The sequence below is a fragment of the Rhinopithecus roxellana genome, chromosome 13, assembly GCF_007565055.1.
Source record: "Rhinopithecus roxellana isolate Shanxi Qingling chromosome 13, ASM756505v1, whole genome shotgun sequence".
NCBI lineage: Eukaryota > Metazoa > Chordata > Mammalia > Primates > Cercopithecidae > Rhinopithecus > Rhinopithecus roxellana.
The window spans coordinates 85,118,492-85,143,957 of NC_044561.1; the positions used below are offsets into that span (position 1 = coordinate 85,118,492).

General features: G+C 43.0%; 2 protein-coding genes across 2 annotated transcripts in view; both read right to left on the bottom strand.

Annotated features, from left to right (window-relative positions):
- The window catches only part of KAT14 (lysine acetyltransferase 14), a 45,184-nt gene extending 36,710 nt beyond the window's left edge, over positions 1 to 8,474 (bottom strand). Inside the window, exons 1-2 of the mRNA XM_010381487.2 lie at positions 8,130 to 8,474; positions 5,711 to 5,829 (exon numbers count right to left, since the gene is read on the bottom strand). Of these exons, the coding sequence (XP_010379789.2) occupies positions 5,711 to 5,829; positions 8,130 to 8,388 (378 nt within the window). The 5' untranslated portion in view covers positions 8,389 to 8,474. The remainder of the gene's footprint in view (positions 1 to 5,710; positions 5,830 to 8,129) is intronic.
- LOC104676613 (protein PET117 homolog, mitochondrial) lies at positions 7,879 to 13,123 on the bottom strand. The gene is made up of 2 exons (XM_010381488.1): positions 12,929 to 13,123; positions 7,879 to 8,845 (listed from the first exon to the last, which is right to left on the bottom strand). The coding sequence occupies exons 1-2, from the start codon at positions 13,022 to 13,024 to the stop codon at positions 8,696 to 8,698; spliced, it is 246 nt and encodes an 81-aa protein (XP_010379790.1). The 5' UTR covers positions 13,025 to 13,123; the 3' UTR covers positions 7,879 to 8,695.
- Between the last annotated feature and the right edge of the window lie 12,343 nt (positions 13,124 to 25,466).

Sequence of the window (25,466 nt, forward strand, 5' to 3'; positions counted from 1 at the left end):
CTAATCCACTTAATTATGTGCAGAACTAAGCATTTAATCCTTAGGTGCCACACACGCAGGGCTGTGTGGCTGAACTGATGGCTACAACAGAGCTGCCCCTGAATCAGCTGATAAACAGGCATTGTCCCAAGGATCTGCACCCTACACAGTGCAGTCCTAAATCAAAGACTACCTTCTGACAGCAGGAGGCCTTCAGGTGCCTACTCCAGCCAGCATTTTCTGATCAATGGCACTACCCTTTATCAAGTATCTTGAAAATCACCCTTGTATACACTTTTCTAAGCTCTTAGAGGGCAAAAACAAGATTCTCAGAATCTGAGAACTAAAAATAATGCTACATGCCATCTACTCGGTGACTCGGCCATTTTTACCTGTCAAATCCCTCCTTCAAATGAAATCAGCATTAGAGGAGAAACAGAAAACTGAAAGGCCCGGCCACTCAGCCCATTCTCGGAGGGCTCCAAGACACCCCCAGAGCTCAGGATGCAAACTCTTAATCTAATCTAATCTACTCTTATTTTACAGATGAGGAATTCATGGCCCCAAATGGGGAGGTATTTTCCAGAAATATAAATAACATATACTCATTGTAAAATACTTCAGTAATACAGAAAAGAGCAAAAGGAGGAAGTAAAAATCACTTGAAATCCACTATCAAGAAATAATCCCATCCTTTCAGACATTTTTCTTTGAATCTATACCCATATACTCATATAGATTTTTTGTGTGTTTGTTTGTTTGGTCTTTTTGAGACGGAGTCCCACTGTGATGCCTAGGCTGGAATGTGATGGTGCGATCTCGGCTCACTGCAACCTCCGATTCCTGGGTTCAAGCAATTTTCCTGCCTCAGCCTCCCGAGCGCTGGAATCTCAGATTTGCACCACCACTCCTGGCTAATTTTTGTATTTTCAGTAGAGACAGGGTTTTGAACTCCTGACCTCAAGTGATCCGCCCGCCTCGGTCTCTCAAAGTGCTGGAATTACAGATGTGAGCCACTGCATCCAGCCTAATCCTTATTTCTATAAAGAGCATCCTGTATCTGTAAGGAGTGTAGTAAATTGCAGTTAATTCCCCCAACATCTGTATTCACAGCATTTAATCCCCAACAGTCTTACGGAAAGACCTATATCTACACCACTCAAAGGGGCCCAGTAATTCTGACCCTTCACTAACCAAGTTTCAAATTCCCCCATTCTTAAACTTGCAATACTTGCAGACAGTTTAAAAACAATTAACCCGGCCGGGCGCGGTGGCTCAAGCCTGTAATCCCAGCACTTTGGGAGGCCGAGACGGGCGGATCACGAGGTCAGGAGATCGAGACCATCTGGATAACACGGTGAAACCCCGTCTCTACTAAAAATACAAAAAACTAGCCGGGCGAGGTGGTGGCGCCTGTAGTCCCAGCTACTCGGGAGGCAGGAGAATGGCGTAAACCCGGGAGGCAGAGCTTGCAGTGAGCTGAGATCTGGTCACTGCACTCCAGCCTGGGTGACAGAGCGAGACTCCGTCTCAAAAAAAAAAAAAAAAAAAAAAAAACAATTAACCCCATGAACAGATTTTTTAAAATGTCTTCCAGTTATATCTGCATCTGGTCTACACCAGCCAACAAACATCTTCCTTTAAGCAATCAATATTCATAAGAAGTTAGAGTTTAATGGGCATGGACTTTCATTTTGTAAAGATAAAAAAATTCTGAAGGTGGATGGTGGTGGTGATTACACAGCAATGTGAATGTACTTAATTCCACTGAACTGTACATTAAAAAATGGTAAACTATATGTTATGCATATTTCACCACAAGTTTAAAAAATAATTATTGCTCAATAAATAATTTAAGAAAATCATAGAACAAGCTTTACCCACTCTCAGAAGAGTATCTCAGAAACATGTATTTGCTGATAATCTCAGTGATAAAGTATCTGTTATTTTATTTCTATGACTTTTCTGTATAATTGAGACATTTTATGACTTTAAAAAGTTAAAGTTTGCATATTTACTTGAAAATAACTTTTTCTATTATCACTTAATCTTTACTGGGAAAACTATAAACTAACATATAAAGGACCTGTTTTTCCTCATCTCCTGGAATTTATGATCTAAAAGAATGAATCCCAGGCCAGGCATGGTGGCTCACACCTGTAATCCCAGCACTTTGGGAGGCTGAGGGGGGTGAATCACATGAGGTCAGGAGTTCAAGACCAGCCTGGCCAACATGGTGAAACCCCGTCTGTACTAAAAATACAAAAATTAGCTGGGCATGGTGGTGCATGCCTGTAGTTCCAGCTACTCATGAGGCTGAGGCAGGAGAATCGTTTGAATGCAGGAGGCAGAGGTTGCAGTAAGCCACTGCATTCTAGCCTGGGCAACAAGAGTGAAACTTCATCTCAAAAAAAAAAAAAAAAAAAAAAAAATGAACACCAGTTTAGTTTTCTGTTCTCATGCTACCACACCAAGCTCATCAGTAATGAAGCTGATCTTATGGACCAATGTATCCACAGGGCCTAGCTCAGAGCTGGCAGGTACTCAGTATATGCTGAAGAACAGCAGAAAAATAATGGGCAAAGATCGATCATGGTATCCTTACTTGTGCCGTAAGAATGAGTCTCCAGGAAAATAATGTAAAACCTTCCCTATTCTTCCCAAGTGTCTGATAAAGTTTCTCCTCTGTATGGAACTGCTATTCACAGGAGTCACCAAGGAAGAGGAAAGGACACAGAAAGGGAGCGTGGCAGGAAGGGGCCTTTTAATCAGGAGATCAGACCTCTTTACTGTAAGTATTTTATAATACAAACAAAATGCTGTTTGTGTTACACACATTTCTACATATTTCTTTGGTAAATCTTTCAAAGTTTAAGATTTAAAGACAGAAAACCCACATTTCAATATACTAAGAATGTGGCTACATCAATGGAGTCTATTCAAGACCAACTGATTCTCTTTCAGGTCTTCAACAAGAGATGGGCTTTTTCAGATACAACTAGAAATACTGGTCAGTTGTTTGCTAAGAACCAGATATATGCAACCTAAGTTATCATTTCACCCTACCAGGTTAGTATCCACCATCAATATGTCTTTTGGAAGTGAAAAAATAATTTGCAAGTTATGTTAGTCTAATTAAATATGCAAAGTGGCCGGGCACGGTGGCTCACACCTGTAATCCCAGCACTTTGGGAGGCCGAGGTGGGTGGATCACCTGAGGTCAGGAGTTCGAGACCAGCCTGACTAACATGGCAAAACCCCATCTCTACTAAAAATACAAAAAATTAGCCAAGCATAGTGGCGCGTGCCTGTAATCCCAGCTACTAGACAGGCTGAGGCAGGAGGACTGCTTGAACCTGGGAGACAGAGGTTGCAGTGAGCTGAGATCATGCCACTGCACTCCAGCCTGAGCAACAGAGCAAGACCGTGTCTCAAAAAGATTTAAAAATAAAAAAAAACAAATATGCAAAGTGAGCCAATATTACATATTCTGAGCAAAATAAGCAAAAGCCAGCTTTTCTTTTAAAAAGACCCACTACAGAAAACTCACATTTTTGAAAATAACAAATTACATATATTTGTTCTTCTTCCATTATACAGCTTTTATGAGAAACCACTTGCAGGACAAATACAAACCTACCTGTGTGCACGTATCACAATAATCTATTAATAAGATCTTGCCTACACACAGTATCCCATGTATACTTGAGAAAAATGTCCCAGTTATAATATTTATAAGGCTCTATCCTCAATACAAACTTCTCTTCATTTTCTACTTACTTTTTTTTCAGGCAAGTCAAAGAAAAGGCTTCCTAATTCAACACTGACAGATTTCATCAGATGTCCTAATAAAGCACTGATAATTAAGATAATAGACTAAGGCTGCTAAGGCAACTATAATTTACAAGGAACATCATAAGTCGCTAAAATGGTGTAATTTAAAATCTTTCTCACCAATCTATTTATTTCCTTCAAAGTAAAAAGTGCTGTGGGTAATTATCTTGTTGATCTGTTTATTATCAAAATTAAGCATAGAATGTCAGCTGTCTTGGGGCAGAGGCCTTAGCTGTCTCGTTCACCACAGTAGTCTCAGGCCTAGAACAGTACCTGGTTCATAACAGATTTGCTGAATAGATAAATATGTAAATACATAAATAGATTTGCTGAATGAATGAATGAACATAAAAACTGAGTAATATATAATTCTTTTTTTTTTTTGAGACAGGATCTCACTGTCACCACCTAGGCTGGAGTGCAGTGGCTCGATCACAGCTCATTGCAGCCTCAACCTCCCAGGCTCAAGCAACCCTCCCACCTCAGTCTCCTGAGAAGCTGGAACCACAGGCGTGCACCACCACCACACTCGGCTAATTTTTGTTTTGTTTTGTTTTGTTTTTTTGGTTTTTTTTTGAAACGGACTTTCACTCTTGTTGCCCAGGCTGGAGTGCCGTGGCGCAATCTCGGCTCATGGCAACCTCAGCCTCCCGGGTTCAAGCGATTCTCCTGCCTCAGCTTCCCAAGTAGCTGGGATTACAGGCATGCACCACCACACCCAACTAATTTTGTATTTTTAGTAGAGACGGAGTTTCACCATGTTGGCCAGGCTGGTCTCAAACTCCCGAACTCAGGTGATCCGCCCCACCCGGCCTCCCAAAGTGCTGGGATTACAGGCATGAGCCACCTCGCCTGGCCTGTTTTTTATAGAGACGAGGTTTCACCACGTTACCCAGGCTTGTGTCCTGAGCTCAGGTGATCTGGCCGCCTCCGCCTCCCAAAGTGCTGGGATTACAGATGTGAGCCACCACGTCTGGCTTCATTTGGTTTTTGAACTAAAAAGTATACATTGATACCTTATTATTATTCATATTATACATTAACCTATTGATATAGAAACAAAACCAAAACAATTTAATACAACCTGGAGATCAGTAAAAAGCTATTGTTTAGGATACAGCTGGCTTAGATTAGCATGTTGGTATTACAGACGGTTAAAAATGAACAAGTATTTCAGCAAACAAAAATTCAAACATCTCCGAGTTCAAATGCAGGAAAGCTGGGTTATGTTGGTTTTTGCAATCAGTCACCTTCCTTCTTCCAAATCTATTTTCAACGTAGCCATCTTTCCACTTTAAAAAAAGTTTTATTGTTCTTAAAATGGCTGCCAGGAAAATGAGAATTTCATTTTCAATTATAATCAGAGCTTGGTATCACATATAAATGAAATCATGAGATTCTCAAGCCTCTCAAGCCTAATTCACCAAGTCAGCAGTGAATATTTTTCTTCCTTTTTTTTTTTTTTTTTTGGAAAAGGAGTCACACTTTGTCGCTCAAGCTGGAGTACAGTGGTGCAGTCTGGGCTCACTGCAGCCTCCACCTCACAGGTTCAAGCGATTCTCCTGCCTCAGCCTCCCAGGTAGCTGGGATTACAGGGGCCCACCACTAGCCAGTTAATTTTTGTATTTTCAATAAAGGTGGGGTTTCACCATGTTGACCAGGCTGGTCTCGAAGTCCTGACCTCAGGTGATCTGCCCGTTTCGGTCTCCCAAAGTGCTGGGATTACAGCGAGTATTTTTCACTCCCTTCTCCATATATTCGGTATCTAATTTCATTGTGAAATAAAAAGTGCCCCTCCAAACAACTCAAAAGCTCATCCCTAAGTTTCTAGATATTCATTCCAACAAACTCCTGGGAGAACCACCCTCATGGACTCGGGCAAGGGCTTTTTACTCACTTGCTGCCATGTCAGCTTCAGCCTTTCATACTGCTCCTTGCCATCTGCTGAGCAATCCGAACAAGTAAACCTAAAAAAATTATCACCCTTAAGGTAACTGAGCTGTTCCCTCAGCTGACCTAGGAGAAAAACAAAAAGTCACATCACGGGTTTATCTAGAGCAGCGGTAACCCAAAGGTTTAATCCATTTATCACCCAGATTTTCCTTTCCTATGTCGAGTCGTATTTTCTTCAGACAACCCACAATTGCAAGATATGGAAAAAGAAGGGAGTAAGAAAGATTTCTAACACCAAGTATACGCCCACTAAGATCTGTAGGATCCAGTAACTTTTAGGAGAAAGGTACTGGAAAAGCAGGTATTATTGCTGGATTTCCCAACTGTCACATTCCTGACTCCCAAAGGCAGGTCTCTTCACACATTCTTTCAAAAAATTTGAGCTCCCTCTGCATACCAGGCGCTGGGCTAGGAACTGGGAATACAAAGTCCAAGACAGAAAATGGTGCTTGCTCTCACAGGTTTGCACTTCCCCGAGGGCTGCATAGAAAACAGGTGATCACAACAGCACAGTGGTTCTCCATGCTCACAGTGCATTGGAATCACCCAGGTTGTTCTTGGTTTTCTAAATATGCTTGGTTCTAGCCCAGATAAAATTAATCAATTTCTAAAGCAGAGCCTAGGAGTTACATTTCTTAGTCCCTCAGGTGATGCTGATGCTCTGTGACACATGAAAACCAAAGGAGTGGAATGTGATGTGCACCACAGGGCAGTGTGAGGGTAAATAAAAGGGGGGCCCAACCTATATTAGTGGGAGGCTTAGGATTAGAAATTGGCCAGGTGAAAAGGGGTGTCTTTGTGTGTAGGGAGAATGGAGGCTGTGGAGATGCATATTCCAGAGGAAAAAAACTGTGCAAAGCCCTAAGGATAAGAATTGTTTGTGAAGAATGAGAAGTTCACCCTAACTGCAAAGTTGTGTGGAAATCGAAGAAGCTAGTTAGCAGGGTCCTGACCACAAAGGGCAGTTTAAAATTTGTCCTCACAGGATAAAGGGAAAGCCACTGAGAATTCAGGCAGAACCTGAAATTAATAAGCAGAGACCGCTCAGAAGCAAAAACCATCTAACTAGTAAATTCTACGTTTCCCATGAAAATATTACTATTAATTTGTTAACAGTGACTAAATTTGAAGTTGAACCCATTTTAAGAAAAACATTTCCACATGCCAGAAAATGACCCTCTTCACAATTATATATGTATTTCTCTGACTTGGTTACAAATTATATTACACAAAGGCATTCCTCAAGTAGTATATCTTTACTAGTCTCTTGCCTAACGGGAAAATCCTGTTTCGGTACAAACCATGTGATGGCTGGCAAGCCACGCTCCTCAAGTACCAGGAAGCTGGCCATTGAAAATCTCAAGATTAGGGCCGAGCACAGTGGCTGATGTCTATAATCCCAACATGTTGGGAGGCCGAGGTGGGTGGATCACCTGAGGTCTCAGGAGTTCAAGACCAGCCTCAACATGGAGAAACCCTATCTCTACTAAAAATACAAAATTAGCCGGGCGTAGTGGCACATGCCTGTAATCCAGCTACTCGGGAGGCTGAGGCAGAAGAATTACTTGAACCTAGGAGGCGGAGGTTGCAGTGAGCCAAGATCATGCCATTGCACTCTAGTGTGGGTGACAAGAGCAAAACACTGTCTCAAAAAAAAAAAAAAAAAATTTGCCAGGTGTGCTGGCAAACGCCTATAATCCCAGCTACTTGGGAGGCTGAGGCAGGAGAATCACTTGAACCCAGGAGCTGAGATCGCTCCACTGCACTCCATCCTGGGCAACAAAAGCAAAACTCCACCTCAGAAAAAAAAAAAGAAAAAAAAAATCTCAAGATTGAGTCAATCAGGGAGTGTGTATGATGTATCTCTTGCCAGCAGAAAAAAAAGGAAAATGGGAAAAAAGACTGGTTCTAGAAAAAGGGCAAAAAACACCTTCAATCTGCTAATTCTAACCTCTTTTCAGTATACAATAAGAGGAGTTCTCCACATAAGTTAAATATTAACAAAGTAATTTTTATAAACTTGAACATGAATTCAACACTGGGACTGGAACTGGCCCTAAATCTCTATGATCTTGTCAGAAAAACATGGCTAATTCTTTAAGTAACACAGGATTTCCAATTTTCTCAATTTTATTGAGTTACCATCAAAAGTGTTAATTTAACAATGTGATAGAGGTTGACAGTAAGTTTCATTAGTACAAACGTGCCTATGTTTTATATAAATTTATACCTGATCGATTAGGAATAAATATAATTATCTTTTTATTTAGGTCTCTTTTACACATTCACGCTTCTTTCACAGGTTGGAAAAACAAACCTTCACACAGGAATTGACAAATCAAAGGGATTGAGAAGCTCCTTACTGGCTGGTATCCATTTTTGGCACTTGTCACAGAAGTAGGACAGCTGCTCCTCCATCCACGACACGTCTCCTTCATCGCTGTTGAGGGAATCCCCACTCTGGTCGTGTGATAAGTCCACTGATGCCTGGTCCTCGGATTCGACAATCAGGAGCGTCTCTCCCTCCACTTCACCTTCCTCCAGTCCTTCTGAGGTCGATGTTCTCGTGGCTTCGTCATCATGCCGACTGATTAGACTACTCAGGTGGATGCTACTATCCATCCCTTCCTTCTCACAAGCTCAGCAGTGGTTCACAGTAACAACCCTAAGCTCTGGACAGTGACCTTAACAGGGCTTCTACCAGGATCACACAGACAGAGACTCTTCCAAAGAGTGTCTGCCCACACTCCTTTATTCAGATATAAGGGACTCTGAAAGCAGTAATTTACAATATATGATCCACTGTCCTTTATTTGATCAAGTGTAAAAGGACAGTGACCAGAAAAAATATGAAGATACTACTAAAGTACTCTCCATCAACACAAACACAAACTCGTGTTGTCTGTCCAATAGATACTTCACATTCAAGTCATGATTTTTGAGATCCTTTTGCCAGTAACATCTTCTCTCTTTCTGCTTCAAGTTGCTCAGTCAAAATAATCTGTTCTCCCAAAAGACGAATGTTTTCTTTTTTCCGAATTTGCCTCTCAATGTCTCTGATAACTCCGTCACGAAGCCTCTAAAAACGTAAGAAACAGATTTCAGTAACATCCCGAACAGGTGGTCCCCATCCTTGTGCCATTCAAATCCAAATAACAGCGTTACCAAAATACACTTAAAACTTTCAGATTCCAAATACCCAGTTACTATTTTAATTTTCTGTACAAATGTAAAATGTAATAAACGATCAAATAAATTTGGTAGTGTGCTAAATGTTATTACTGAAATGATTTCTTATCATACTTTTAGAAATTCCTGAGCATTTAGTACAGAAAATGTAATGGGAAATAACAAAAAAAAAAAAACCAAAAAAAAACTGGCACCATGTTAAATTTTTTTTTTAATTTATTTTTTGAGACAAGAGTCTCCCTCTGTCAACCAGGCTGGAGTGCAGTGGTGTGAACTCAGCTCACCACCAACGTCCACCTCCTGGGTTCAAGTGATTCTCCGGCCTCAGCCTACCAAATAGCTGAGACTACAGGCGTGCACCACCATGACCAGCTAATTTTTGCATTTTTAGTAGAGACAGGGTTTCGCCACGTCAGCCAAGCTGGTCTTGCACTCCTGATCTCAAGTAATCCACCTGCCTCAGCCTCCCGAAGTGCTGGATTACAGGCATGAGCCACCGCGCCCGGCCAATGTTAAATTTTTAAACTTTAATTGATATGTAATGCTTTAAAAACTTGGCGAGTTACTATATCCTAGCTGAACAACAAACATCAAGAGAAAAAAATGCAGATTACTAAAATCTGAACTTGGCTTCTAGCATGTAAAGTTAAAAATGTAAAAATCATGCAGAATTATTAATTAATTATATAACACAGAAAGAAGAAAAAGAAGAATGCTACTACCAGAGGAAAAAATAAATGCTCATCAATGGTAGTTACCTTAGTAAGCACTAAAAAACCACAGCATTTCAGAACATGGACCTGGCACCCAAGATGAGACTTTTAAAAACATCAATTTAGTCATTACTAATAACTAACATTTTATAGTTTATTGCTCACAAAATACTCTACAGGTTTTAGGCCAGGCGTGGTGGCTCACTCCTGTAATCCCAGCACTCCTGTAATCTTAGGCCAAGGCAGGCAGACTGCTTGAGCTCAGAAATTCTAGACCATCCTGGGCAACATGGCAAAATCCTGTCTCTAGCAAAAATACAACAAAAAAAACAAAATTGCAGGGAGTGGTGGTGTGTGCCTGTGGTCCCAGCTACTCCTGAGGCTGATGTGATAGGATCACCTGAGCCTGGAGGCACAGACTGCAGAGAGCTGAGATTGCACCACTCCACTCCCACTTGGGTGACAGAACAAGCCCCCATTTCTAAACAAATAAATAAATAGGTTTTTTGTTTGTTTGTTTTTTGAGGAGTCTTGCTGTGGCCCAGGCTGGAGTACAATGGCATGATCTTGGCTCACTGTAATCTCCACCTTCTGAGTTCAAGTGATTCTTGTGCCTTAGCCTCCCCAGTAGCTGAGATTACAGGCGTGCGCCACCAGGCCTGGCTAACTTTCTTGTATTTTTAGTAGAGACGGGGTTTTACCACGTTGGCCAGGCTGGTCTCGAACTCCTGACCTCAAATGATCTGCCTGCCTCAGCCTCCCAAAGTGCTGCTACCATGCCTGGCCAATAAACAGTTTTTAATAGTGGCTGTATAGAGTAGAATTAATGGGAGTGGGGCCCAGGGCCTGCATATGTTTGTGGGGTTTTTTCCAAATTATTTTACCTAGTTTTAAAACTCACCTAATATAAAACCTACTTGCTGGACCTCCTCCAGGTCTACAGCTTCATTATGAGGGATTTGAAGGAGTCTCAGGATTGATGTAACTCAACTGAAACCCAACTGTCTTGAACCATGCACCCTGGGCAAGATCCCCACTGAGACAAAAATGGAGGTGCTTATTCCACTCCCTGGACCGCAGGTCTTCCTGTCCTGTGCTTCTTACACCATGACACACCAATACCCACCCTCCCAAGCCCACACCATTTACCAGAATCATTCTTTCCACACCTGCCTCCCAGATCCTACCCTTCCTTCTCAGAGGTGTCATATGTGCTTATGATCTGGCTCTCCATCCCATCATTTGCTATCTTCTAGGCTTCAAGGTCTATGCTGATTGCCTCATACATCCTTCCTGTGACCCTCACTGAACTACCTTTCTAACCACTAAAGACCTCTTTATTCTTCCAACCCTAACACCTAGAACTCTAGCTCCTCATGTAGCACTGCTTAATTTTTGCTAGGTTCCTGTGAGGATTAAAGATGATATACGTAAAGTGCTTAATACACTGCCTGGTATGTGGTAGACGGTCAGGAAACAACATTCATTATTTAATTTCTTGCTTCCTTGAATCTTCTGACACATCATCAACGTGCGAAATCATTTGTCCTACTCTTTCCCACTGCTGTTAATACAATGTAAGCCCCTAATGAAGAACCAGACGTAAAAGGAAAAAAAAGAAACACACACACACACACGTTATTCTGGTCAACCTTTTCAACCTGGTCAACATTTTCTTCATCGCTAACTTCCAAATAACCACTTTTCCACTCTGTAACACAATGGTTCTTAGACCTGTGTTAAAATTCTCTGGGTTGCTTTTAAAACATTGCTGAACCAGCTCCCCATCCCCAAGAGATTCTGGTTTAAACGGTCTGGGGTGGGGACCAAACCTTAGTCACACTGTAAAAACTTTCCGGGAACATCTGATGTTTAGCTAGGGTCCAAAGCCAAGCTCTAATCCATCTCTACCCAAACCCTGCAAAAATCACTTCACTGACGTCAGAACAACATCTGTCATACTAAATTTTACGCCATCTCAAGTTTTCCCAGGATCAACATCTTTTAGTTTTCCTTCTAAGAGGCGGAAGTCTTCTGCCTCTATTCCAAAAGCTAGCCCCTTAGGAGCACATTTTAATCCCAAATCTCTGATCTCTCCTGAGCCCTTTCATTAAGTCATCTCATCCCCATCCTCCTCGTCAAAATTCTTGTATCATCACATGCTTCCTCTCTTCTAATTTCCACAGTCTGTGAACACCAGGAACAAAGACGTCATCCGCTTCATCTCTGTATATCAAGCACACAGCACAGTCCAAAGCTCTAGGTAGGCAAATCAAGAAAAGACTGTTTACTCTTGATTCATCCTGTCCATTATTTTCAACCTTGGTGAACTAGGTTCAACCCCAATCACTGCCAAGTTGTTCTCTGAAAATTCACCAACGACCCAATTCCCCGTTCTCAGCACGGTTGGGAATCACTGATAGACTCTGGAAGAGTGGAGTTTCCTCATCTTCGTATTCCCAAGGTGCTTAGTGAGGTAGCTTCCACACAGTAATCAGCCATTAAAGGTCTGCCAACTTGAATAAGAAAGAAAATATGAACTGAGAGAAAAGAATAGATGGTCAGTCACTGCTGATCAGCAGGTCACGGATATTCCCTGAAATAAAAGTACCAAAAAAAAAATCTGGAGGCTGTTATCTCTGTCGTTCCCAGATTCCAGTTTCCACAGCAAACTGTTCATTTAAAAGAGAAGTTCAAATATCTCACCAAATTATCTTGGTCAAAGGCATGGAGAACGAGTATGGGGAGGGGGGCTCCCTTACCATAGGATAAAATCAGAAGCACTTAAAACACATTACGCTTTAGCCCCAACCTTGGGCCAGGAGAGAGGCTGGTAACTTGCAGAATGCACCCAAGAAACTCCTTCCCTGCCTTCTATTTTCTAGCGGCCCAAGTGACACATGGAAAGGTCCGCACCCTGCGGGCCAACTGTGACTTGAAAACAGAGCCTCTGTGCACCCCAAAAGCGTGCGTGCCGTGCGAGTGCGGAGCAAGGCCACTTCAGCGCGGGGCTCCCAAGGCACTAAGCCCGGCGGCCGGGTCTTCCTGAACCTCCAGGTTGCACACGCACGCCGGGAGCTGCAGCGCCCGGAACCCAGCAGGGCGGCCACCGGCTGCAGCCACAAACGCGTGGGGTGCAGGGGCGCCACCGCGGGGAAAAGACACGAGGACGAACTGAGGAACCGAACCGGCAGAGACCACGAGAGGCCCCAGGTCGCCGCCGCGCGCGGGCCCGGATGAGACGGTCACGTGACACCGACCTGCTGGTCCCACTGCTGCTTCACATGTACGCCGGCCACAGTGGCCGCCGTCAGCAGCATCGAGAGGCCCAACACCACCTTCGAGCTCCTCGACATCCCCGCGCTGGCCGCCGCGGCCTCTCTCACCCGCTCGCCCGAGGCGCAGAGGCCTCCGCAGAGTGCGCGCCGCCGCCGGTTCGGCCCAGGCTCGACCCCTCGAGCGCAGAGCCCCAGCCGTCGCGTGCGCCGCCCGCCGCTGCCAGGCGCGAGCAATCGAGAGCCGAGCATAGAGCGGCGCCCCGACTCTGCGGACACTTGGCTTCCCTAGGGGCCTCCTGCACACCCCGCAGGCGACAGCGTTAGACCACCCCCAATTCAAATTCTAGGAGTCCCGGCCCAAACTGGCCCCGGCACCTTACGAGGGTGGAGGGTAGGGGTTCCACGCTTCAGCCAGTTCAGTACCAACCTCACCCCGGGCGGCGTCTGAGTACAGTCTGACCCCTCTCCCACAGACGTCCCTTCTGAGCGCCTGACTGATCCAGAAGCTTTGCTCAATACCGGCTTCATCTAAACGCAGTCCCTCATTGCTCCTTTGGCGGAGCAGGTGCCACCAGGAGACCGCCTCGTTGGGCAGCTTCAGAGGCGCGGGATTCCCATCCATGGAGTTTTTGCTTGAGAACCCATTAAACGCTGTAGTCGCGGTCACCTGGTTTCACCTTGACGCTGTCGGGCGACTGGTCGGGCTCGGATTATTATTATTATTATTTTGATACAGAGCCTCTCTCTCTGTCGTCCAGGCTGGAGTGCAGTGGCGCGATCTCGGCTCACTGCAACCTTACCGGATTCAAGCGATTCTCCTGCCTCAGCCTCCCGAGGGGATTATAGGCGTGAGCCACCGCGCCTGGCCCCATGTAATCTTTGTGATCACTTTTACACCCAAGTTTCCTCACCAGTAATACAGGATTCCTTATGCCCACATTACTAGGGAAATAAATGATAGAATGAAGGCTTGCATTGGGAATAGTTAAGCAATTGTGCAAGACGCATTTTCACTTCTTCCTTGGGTAGAAAAGGCAAGGCCTCCCAAAGAAACTTTTAAGTATCTGATAGAGCAGTCAATGAAGACGTGTTTATCATTCAATAATTCTTTCCCACTAGAATTCACAGAGAACTAGCTTCCTCCAGTGGACACGGCTATAGACAGTATTGATTAAGCCTCACCAGGGATTTTTACAACATTCATCATTGTTCATAGTGCTTTACTATTCCAGTCTCTTATGTGAGCGTAAATGGCATAAGGGGACTATTGCTCTTAAAGGTATCTTTAAAGACACCTTTTTCAAATGTCATTTTGTCCTCTGCATTTTTTGCAGCCTAGAGAGGATGTACCACTGAAATGGAAAATGGAGTTCTTGCTGTAATGGACTTTGGAGTGAGAAGAAATTCAATTCAGGGTGTATTTGCATATTTCTCTTAAAAAATTATATTAGACTTCTTTTTATTCGTTGTATATCCTAGATATTTTTCCCTGTAAATCAGTGAGCCTTCAACAGAGCTGTATGTCCTTAGAATGTACATCAGGGAATTAGATCAATCACCTTTCATTTTATTGTGACTAATTTTTCAACTTGTTTTCTTGAAATGTACTCTTTTTTTTCTTTATTATCAGGATACCAGAAACAAACAAACAAAGTATTCTACTTTTAAGAAATCATTATTAACTGTGTCAAATAAAAAAGTGGGTTGGGGGACTTAAGGAGGTCTTGCCAAAAAAAAAAAAAAAAAAGTAGGTTTATCTGTTTAAATATTTATAAACCAGGCCGGGCGCGGTGGCTCAAGCCTGTAATCCCAGCACTTTGGGAGGCCGAGACGGGCGGATCACGAGGTCAGGAGATCGAGACCATCCTGGCTAACACGGTGAAACCCCGTCTCTACTAAAAATACAAAAACTAGCCGGGCGAGGTGGCGGGTGCCTGTAGTCCCAGCTACTCGGGAGGCTGAGGCAGGAGAATGGTGTAAACCCGGGAGGCGGAGCTTGCAGTGAGCTGAGATCTGGCCACTGCACTCCAGTCTGGGCGACAGAGCGAGACTCTGCCTCAAAAAATAAATAAATAAATAAATAAATAAATAAATATTTATAAACCTAAGCAGTATATTTTCCATGATTATTGTCACATAAACTACTGACTTGTGAGAGTGACTGCATATCATCCAACTGAGAAGCAATTATTTTTTTCTTTTTCTTTTCTTTACTTTTTTTCTTTTTAATTGAGACAGGGCATTGCTCTGTTGTCCAGGCTGGAGTGTTGTGGCGTGATCTCGCTGCAACCTTTGCCTCCCAGATTCGAGTGATTATTGTGTCTCAGCCTCTGGAATAGTTGGGGTTACAGGCCTGAGCCACCACGCCCAGCTAATTTTTGTATTTTTAGTAGAGATGGGGTTTCACCATGTTGGTCAGGCTGATCTAGAACTCCTGGCCTCAATGATCCACCTGCCTCAGCCTCCCAAAGAGCTGGCATTACAGGTGTGAGCCACCTTGCTGGCCATGAATACATTTTCAAAAAGAAAAGTTCAGACTTGAGGCCGGGCGCAGTGGCTCAAGCCTGTAATTCCAGCACTTTGGGAGGCCGAGACGGGTGGATCATGAGGTCAGGCGATCGAGACCATCCTGGCTAACACGGTGAAACCCCATCTCTACTAAAAAATACAAAAATCTAGCCGGGCGAGATGGCGGCGCCTGTAGTCCCAGCTACTCAGGAGGCTGAGGCAGGAGAATGGTGTAAACCCGGGAGGCGGGGCTTGCAGTGAGCTGAGATCCAGCCACTGCACTTCAGCCTGGGCGACAGAGCGAGACTCCGTCTCAAAAAAAAAAGAAAAGAAAAGTTCAGACTTGCTGATCACCTCTTTTCTGGTGTTATTACATTCATTCTTTCAACAAATCTTGAATGTGTCAGAACAATGTATTCAAGGTACCCCTCCCTGCATTCCTCAAGCATGTCAGTGCCTGGAAGGAAAAGAGACTGGTATACAAAATTATCATAGCAAAAAAGGGGAGATAGTTGACAAGAAGTAAATGTTACATTTGTGTCCCCCCAAATTCCCATGTTGAAACCCTAATCCCCAAGGGAATCTATTTGGAGGTGGGGTGTTTGGGAAGTAATTAGGGTTAGATGAGGTGATGAAGGTGGAGGCCCCATGATGGGATTAGTGCCCTTATAAGAAGAGGAAGAGACTAGTGCTCACTCTGCACCATGTAGGGACACAGTTGGAAGACTGTTGTCTGCAAACCAGGAAGAGGGCCCTTACCAGAACTCAATCATGCCAGTACCATGATCTTGAACTTTCCAGCCTCCAAAACTGTGAGAAATAAATTGTTGTTTAAACCATATACTCTATGGTATTTCTGTTACAGCAGCCCAAACTGACTAAAACAGCAATTAACTGTTTCCTAAAGTTAAGTGTGGGTGTGGGTCTACCCCAGCTGAGGAGAAGATTCCAGACTCAGTTCTCTGTCAGAAACTTCCAGCAACTCTCCTTCAGAAACTGAGTCCTGGTTGTCTTGAACTCCTCTCTCACTTCCTCTCTTTGCTGAATCATCACTAATGCCCAGTAAATGAAAAAGCCTTGCTTTGCCATTGATCACTCCTGGTGACAGGGACACCTGAAAAAATCCCAGAGGTAAGTACAGGTAGGACTTCTAGTCCAAGGTAGAAGACAAAATTGAGGCCCTCTCCCACACAGCGAGGGTAAAAGCATCACTTCATGTTAGCAAACAGCACACTGAGGTGCAGGACACATTTTAAAGCTGTTTATTATATCAAATTACTTCATCTTTGAGATAACCCTATGACGCAGATGCTGTTATTGTCTCCATTTTACATGTGGGTGTGGAAATGGAAGCACATTTTGTAATGTGTCCACAGCTAGAAAGTTACAGAGCTAGGCAACCTAACTGGCTTTTGGTTTTGTTTTCAAAAGATTAAATTTGCTTGGTTTAATAAAAGTTTAAGACACATAACATGACTTTAGTTAATAAATACAAGGGGAATGTGTATATATCTAAATGTTCCAATGCCATATTTTAGCTACTTAGAAAAATGGGAGACGATAGGACAGGAAGGGAGAGACGTGACTAGACACACAGAGAGGGTAGAGGGATAAATAAAACCGATACATACAGAGGTGGCTGCCAGGTACGTTATGAGGTAGTAGTGTTCACCCTTGTGAACACGTGAACTTGAAAACAGAATTTCAAAGAGTTTGTCTCTCTGAAATCCTTTTTCAAGTCTTCCATTCCTCACTTTGAGCTGAGGAGCCGCTGTCACCCTCCAGCAAGATGTTATTGGAAGCGGGCCTCTGTGAGCAAAGTTCTGCAGCAGAAAGTGGTGGGAAGTAAGGCTCTGCCTTCATGCAGCAGCTCATTTGCTGCTTGACTTGGGGACAGTCTCTTACTTTACTGGACCTCAGTTTCCTCCTCTGTGCTATTGAGATAATAACATGTCTTCTACCTCATTGGTGGTGAGAGGATTAGTTAATAGTATGGCTTTGCCAAAGTCAGCTGTGTGGCGATCATGCCTGCTGGAGCATTCCAGCCAGTGACCTCCAGTGGTCCCCTGTGAGTCCTAAGACCTGGACACTCTCGGTGACCCTGAGGGGTGGGGAGGGAAGAAGACAGGGGGAGGCACAGAATCCTTGTCTTTAAATATTTGCAAAATGTCTGTTTTCAGCTGAGTGGGCCTTCTGGTGACATCCCAGCTGACAGCAGCACTTCTAACAGTGCTTGCTCAAGCTGTGAATTAGAGCTTCATTGTTTCACAATACTTGGTGTGACTAAGTTCTTTTAGATTCAGGATTCACTTATATTATCAGGAGGAAAAAAATGTCAATACTGTATTGCCATTATGAATAGAAGAAAAGAGCCATCAGATCTTTTGAATACTATTTCAGCTGCTACAAATGTATGAATCGCTGTTTTTTTGTTTTTTTAATGGCTTTAACTGACAATAGTATGTGTTGGCAAAGATGTGGAACAGCTCTGCACTCCTGGTAGGAGTGTCACCTGGAGTCATCTATACCCCATGATCTAGCAACTTCACCCCCATATGTATATCCAGCAGAACCGTATGCATATGTGCACAAAGAAACATGCGGAACAGTGTTCACAGCCACACAACCACAACAGGAAAAACTGGAAACTACCCAAATGTCCATCAGCAGGAGCATGGATGGTAAATTCTGATATTTTCATACAATAAAATCCTATACAGTCTTGAGAATGAACGAACTGTTGCCACACTAAGTGATGTGTGGATGAATCTCACAAACATAACATTGAAAGAAAGAAGCCAGGCACGAAAGAGTATTATTCATATAAATTCCACTTACAGAAGTCAGCATGGTGGTTACCTTATTGGAAGAGAAGGAGTATTTGCTGGGAGAGGCATGAATGGGGTTTCTGGGATGCTGGTACCATTCTGTTTCTTGATCTGGGTGCTAGTACTGGGTGTTTGTGAAAATTGGTCCAGTGGCACACCAAGGCTATGTGGTTACACATACACGCATGATACACTTCTATACAAAATCTTACATAACTATATGAACAGAAAAAAAAGACTTTTTTTGTTTCTTTTATTGTCTTTATTTCCTTTTGGTTTTTTATTGTGTGTTTTTTCTTTTTCTTTCCATTGGTTCATAGCCGATAGCTTTACATTTTATCATCATTTCTTGTATCAAATAGCTTTTTTGCTGGGAACTGTGGTTCATGCCTGTAATCTAGGCACTTTGGGAGGCCAAGGCAGGCAGATCACTTGAGGTCAGGAGTTCAAGACCAGCCTGGCCAACATGGCGAAACCCCATCTCTACTGAAAATACAAAAATTCGCCAAATGTGGCAACACGTGCCTGTAATCCCAGCTACTCGGGAGGCTGAGGCAGGAGAACCGCTTGAACCCGAGAGGTGGAGGTTGCAGTGAGCCAAGGTCATGGCACTGCACTCTAGCCTAGGCGACAGAGTGAGACTCCATCTCAAAAAAGAAAAAGTCTTGATCAGGAACTATGTGCAGGAACAATGATCAGGAACTATTTTTAACATAAAACCTGATATTTAAAAGAGTTAGACTCCAAGAAGAATGTTATCAGGAAATGTTACCCAAAGTTGACATTTAAATCTACCCCCAAGTTTTGCTTTTTTCTTCTCATAATTATATGTCATTTTTTTGTTTTCATTTTTCTTTTTTATAAGAATACCATGTAAAGGAAATGTAAATAATTATTATCCATGAAGCTCCTTTTAGGATTATCCAAGCTCACTCAAGTTGATCCCAGTGAGTTATACAAATATCCTTATTTTTATGTTTACCAAGGTGGGACAAAGCTTAGGAACCATGGCTGATTTAACACAATTTGCTTGTAAGGTCAGAACATGGAACTTTGTGTATCTGGCTATATTCTAGTGTCTTGGTATCCTAAGATCACATCAGCTCCTGCCCCTCTCAGCTTTGGATTGATTTAGATGTGCCCAGAATGGCCACTGCTTTCCTGGAGAGGACAGTGGGTGCCTTGCCCTGCCATTGGCCTGCCTTCAGAGTGAACTTACCTCCAAAGACAAGAATATGAAGTTGACCACCTTAAAAACCTCTCAGTGGCTCCCCATGCCTACAGGATAAAGTCCCATACTCTTTAGGACAGCATACTACCCTGTCCTTCCCTTCAGAATCCTATAAGCAAGAGACAACATCAGTTGTACTTGAAGTACAGTTGGAAGTCAGGGCTTGGAGAAGAATCCACAAATGAAAACTAAGGGGAGGGAATGCAGTCATCTCCCTGTATTTGAACAACGTGGTCACATAATCTTTGTTCCACCTTCACTCACACAAGGGTGGGGACTTGAAAAAAATGCCTTCCCTACTGAGTGTGTAATTTGGCTTATGTTATTTGGGCTTGAATCATGGCCAGGTCCTGGCAGCTCTCATGGGAGAGCTGGGTTTCGAGTCACTTCTGTCTTAAAGAATAGTAAATCACTAGTACCCTAGCAGGAGGTATTAATAGAAGGCACGGGTTTAAACTGGACTTGATGGTGGGCATGAATGTAACAGGTCAAGGCAGAGGCATCAGGCGATGATCAGAAGCTTGTAATCATTGGGGCTGAGAGAGAAGGAGGAGGCAGGGAGAAGGAAGTTTGTTTGGGAAGAAGGTGGAGGGTATCAGCTGAACTGGCACCAGTTAAATTTATCAGTCTCAGCACTAAATTATTACAGAAACATCACACGACATGGCGCCCCATAAAGCACCATTATGACTATTTTAAATGCCAGCAAGAAGGCTTGCCTTGTGTATGGCCCTGTAGTGGGCTGTACAGGCAGACAAGGCAATGAAATCCCACCTTCTTCAGGCTGAGGCTCTGAAGTCAGCATATAAGGAAAAAATCAAAAACAGTTAAAACCACCCTTGAAAACGTCTTAGGAAGTTGACGTGTTGAAGAAAATAGATATTTTCTCAGGAACTCCAAAAGAGCCAGTTTTTCTTCCAGCACTGGGATTAATCACCATGAATTCAATGCAGTATCTATCTAACTAGTCTGAAATTCTGCACAGGTTTGTCTCTTCTCTCCCATTCAGTAACTGATTCAATCATTTGTTTATATCAGTGTGGACTGGTGGGTATTTATTTTGTACTTTGGGTTATAATCCAATATTACTTTATTTTGTTGCTCAGATGTCTCCAGCTTTGGCTGCTGGGAGATCTTTCAGCTCCTCTGCTTCTCTGACAGACCCTCATCAATGTGAATTTTCCTTGTTTAACACTTGTCTATTTTCTGGCACTGCATAATATTCTGGGCTAATCTTGTATATTTCCTGCCCAAGTCTCAGAATCTGCCATTTCTCCAATAATCCAAGGTTCTTTTTATTGTAGAATAATATTGGAATCCAAGATATAGGTCCTGGCATGCTTGCTGCTACTGGGACTTTGTTTTTTTTGGGCCCTCTCAGCTGACAAAGCACATAAATATATGCATGTATACTTATCTGTGCATGTTACATATCTACAAATATTTCTGTATGTAATCACCTGAATCTATATTGACTAAAATGTGAGACATTGCTGATGTCTCCAACTCTAGTCCATTACCACATGGATTATTCTAAACTCCTTTATTTATTGGTAAATTCCTACTCCATCAGTGAGGAATCAGGCTTCATCTTCCACCATCCACTTGTGCAATTGTTTGATTCCAGTATACATGTATAGCAGTCTCAGGGTTATTTACTTATAGCCTGTGGGAAACAACTTTACCTACTAGAGTACCATGTTTTTTGCAGTTTCTATTGCTTTTGGCTTTATAGACCTCATTTATTCCAAAGTTACCAAATCAGCACCTTTGCCTTCCACCCCTTCAGTGATATCATTTCATATGTTTGCAATACAGTTAGATGCTTTTGTCATGGTTTGCACTTTTTCCTAGGATCTTCCTGAGAGTATTTTTTAACTCCTTTCTTTCTTTTTTTCTTTCTTCTTTCCTTCGTTCCTTCCTTCCTTCGTTCCTTCGTTCCTTCCTTCCTTCCTTCCTTCCTTCCTTCCTTCCTTCCTTCCTTCCTTCCTTCCTTTTCTCTCTCTTTCTCTTCCTTTCTCTCTCTTTCTCTTTCTTTCTCTCTCTTTCTCTCTTTCTTTCCTTTCTTCCTTTCTCCCTTTCGACAGGATCTCACTCTCATCCAGGCTGGAGTGCAGTGGCACTATCTTGGCTCACTGCAACTTCTGCCTCCTGGGTTCAAGTGATTCTCCCACCTCAACCTCCTGAGTAACTGGGAGTGTAGTTGCATGCCACCACGCCTGGCTAATTTTTGTATTTTTAGCAGACACAGGGTTTCACTATGTTGTCTCAGCTGGTCTTGAACTCCTACCTCAAGTGATCCACCTGCCTCAGCTTCCCAAATTGCATGGATTACAGGTGCGAACCACCGTGCCCAGCCTTTTTCACTCCTTTCCATAAACATGATGGAATCAGCATATATTCTCTCTTCATACCACCCAACTTAGGGATTATATTGTTTTTAAGCTTTACTTTTATGCCTTTAAATATATTTAGACCTCTATGCTTGATTTACCAGCTTTAAATAATATAGTCTGGCCACCAGCTCTAAACATTCAGGAAACCAGCTGTATTAGTTTGTTCTGACGTTGCTGTAAAGAACTAACTGAGCCTGGGTAGTTTATAAAGAAAAGAGGTTTAATTGACTTACAGTTCCACAGGCTGTACAGGAAGTATGGTTGGGGAGGCCTCAGGAAACTTACAATCATGGCAGAAGGTGAAGGAGAAGCAAGTACATCTTCACATGGCTGGCCACAGAGAGAGAGAGAGAGAGAAAGGGGAAGTGTTACACACTCTCAAACAACCAGATTTTGTGAGAACTCTACTATGAAGCAGCACTTGGGGGGTGGTGCTAAACGATGAGAAACCACCCCCATGATCAAATTACCTCTCACGAGGCTCCGCCTCCATCACTGGGGACTACAATTCAACATGATATTTGGGTGGGGACACAGAGCCAAACTATATCACCAGCATATTTGACCTATCTCCTATCTTCTGCTTTTTCTCATTCAGCTTTTGTTGGTTATATCACTCCTTCACTGTCAGAGTTTATAACATACACATTTTGCTCTTTTTTTTTTTTTTTTGAGACACAGTCTCGCTCTGTCACCCAGGCTGGAGTGCAGTGGCTCAATCTCGACTTACTGCAACCTCCATCTCCCAGGTTCAAGTGATTCTTCTGCCTCAGTCTCCCAAGTAGATGGGATTACAGGTGCACCACCATGCCCAGCTAATTTTTGTATTTTTAGTAGAGGTGGGTTTTCTCCACGTTGGCCAGGCTGGTCTCGAACTCCTGACCTCATGTGATCCACCCGCCTCAGCCTCCCAAAGTGCTGGGATTACAGGCGTGAGCCACCACGCCTGGCCTACATTTTGTTCTTTAACCATAATTGCTATGTTTGTTTTCATCTTAGTTGCATCTTTAAATGGATTTGATGGTCATCGCCAGTCCCTTTGTGTCTTTTCTCCATTTATCCTCTATTAGAATCTTTTAAAAAGTGTTGTAGAAACTATATTTCCTGAATTCTTGCACATTAAAAAACATGTTTGTGTTGCCTTGTCCCCGAAGTACAGTTCAGCTGAGTAAAAATTTCCTGGGTCACACTTTCTTTGCATGAAGACTATATAGACTTTACCCATCTGTCCTCGAATATCAAATATAGCTGTGGCAACTTGGAGGCCAGTCTAATTTTCTCCTTTTAGTTAATTACTTTGCATAGTCGCTTAAGGCATACTTTCTTTATCTTTGAAGTCCAATAACATTACAAGAATATATTTTTGAGTCAATTTTCCTTGGACATGAGGTACTCATTCAATTTTTAGACTCATACTTTTAACTCTGGAAAATTTGTTGAATTACATCTGTAAATACATTTTCTGTTCTATTCAAATTTCTCCTTCAGGAACATGAATTATGTGCATATTGGATCTCCCGTGCCTGCCTGTCACGTTTATCACTTTCTGTCTAATCCTTTTTAAACTCTGGTCATTTCCATTTCATTTGCCTTCCTTTCTCTATTCTAATCGATAGGTCTATCTTACTTCAATGGTGTCTATTCTACTCTGGAAAAGTACACTTGGAAATAATTTTTTAAATGCTTTTTTGAAATTCTACTTATTTACCCAATGCTTTTAACTCATAGTTCATCTTTTTAAAATTGTGTAAAACACACATAGCAAAAAATTTACTATGTTAACCATGTTTAAGTGTACAACTCAGGGGCATTAAGTACACTCACACTGTTGTGCAACCAGCACCACTATTCATCTCTATAACTTTTTAATCTATCCAAACAGAAACTGTGTCCATTGAAACGTAACTCCCTATTCTCCCTCCCTCTAGCCCCTGGTAAGCACTATTCTACTTTCTGCCTATACGAATTTCCCTATGTTAGGTGCCTCATATAAGTGGAATTATGCAATATTTGTCCTTTTCTTGTGTGACTTATTTCACTTAGCAACAACGCCTTTGAGGTTCATTCATGTTGTACCACATGTCAGAACTTCCTTCCTCTTTAAGGCTTAATAATATTCCATTGTATGTATATACGACATTTTGTTCATCCATTCATCTGCTGATGGATATTTGAGATGTTTATACCTTTTGGCAATTGTGAATAATGCTGCTGTGAATGTTGGTGTGCCAGATTCTGATCCCTGCTTTCAATTTTTTCAGATATACAGACAGTTCCAGAGTTATGATGGCTCGACTTAATGATTTTTCCACTTTACGGTGGTGCGGAAGTGATAGACATTCAGTATGCTTCTCAACTTATGATGGGGTTGTGTCCAGATAAATCCATCATAAGTTGAAAATATCAAAAGTCAAAAACTCTGGCCGGGCACGGTGGCTCATGCCTGTAATCCTAACACTTTGGAGGCGGAGGCAGGCAAATCACCTGAGGTCAGGAGTTCACGACCAGCCCCACCAACATGGTGAAACCCCGTCTCCATTAAAAATACAAAAATTGGCCGGGCGCGGTGGCTCAAGCCTGTAATCCCAGCACTTTGGGAGGCCGAGGCGGGCGGATCACGAGGTCAGGAGATCGAGACCATCCTGGCTAACACGGTGAAACCCCGTCTCTACTAAAAATACAAAAAACTAGCCGGGCGAGGTGGCGGGCGCCTGTAGTCCCTGCTACTCCGGAGGCTGAGGCAGGAGAATGGCCTAAACCCGGGAGGCGGAGCTTGCAGCGAGCTGAGATCCGGCCACTGCACTCCACTACAGCCCGGGCGACAGAGCAAGACTCCGTCTCAAAAAAAAAAAAAAAAAAAAAAAAAAAAAAAAAAAAAAAAAAAAAAAAAAAATACAAAAATTAGCCAGGCATGGTGGAGCGTGCCTGTAATCCTAGCTACCCAGGAGGCTGAGGCAGGAGAATCCCTGGAACCTGGGAGATGGAGGTTGCAGTGAACCAAGACTGTGCCACTGCACTGCAGCCTGGGTGACAGAGTGAGACTGTCTCAGGAAAACAAAACAAAGTCCAGGTGCAGTGGCTCACGCCTGTAATCCCAGCACTTTGGGAGCCATAGGCGGGCAGATCACTTGAGATCAGGGGTTTGAGACCAGCCTGGTCAACATGGTGAAACCCCGTCTCTGGTAAAAATACAAAAATTAGCCGGTCATGGTGGCACACACTTGTAATTCCAGCTGCGTGGGAGCCTAAGGCAGGAGAATCGCTTGAACCGGGGAGGTGGAGGTTGCAGTGAGCCGAGATCACACCACTGCACTCCAGCCTGGGTGACAGAGTGAGCCAAAAACTCATTTTCAATTTATGATATTGTCAACTTTTTTTCCCCTATGGGTTCACTGGGATGTAAACTCGGGAGTGGAATCGCTAGATCATAAGGAAATTCCATATCTAACTTTTTAAGGAACTGCCATCCTGTTTTCCATAGAGGATATATCATTTTACATTCCCACCAGCAAGGCACAAGGGTTCCAATTTCTAGACATCCTTGCTGACATGGTTTG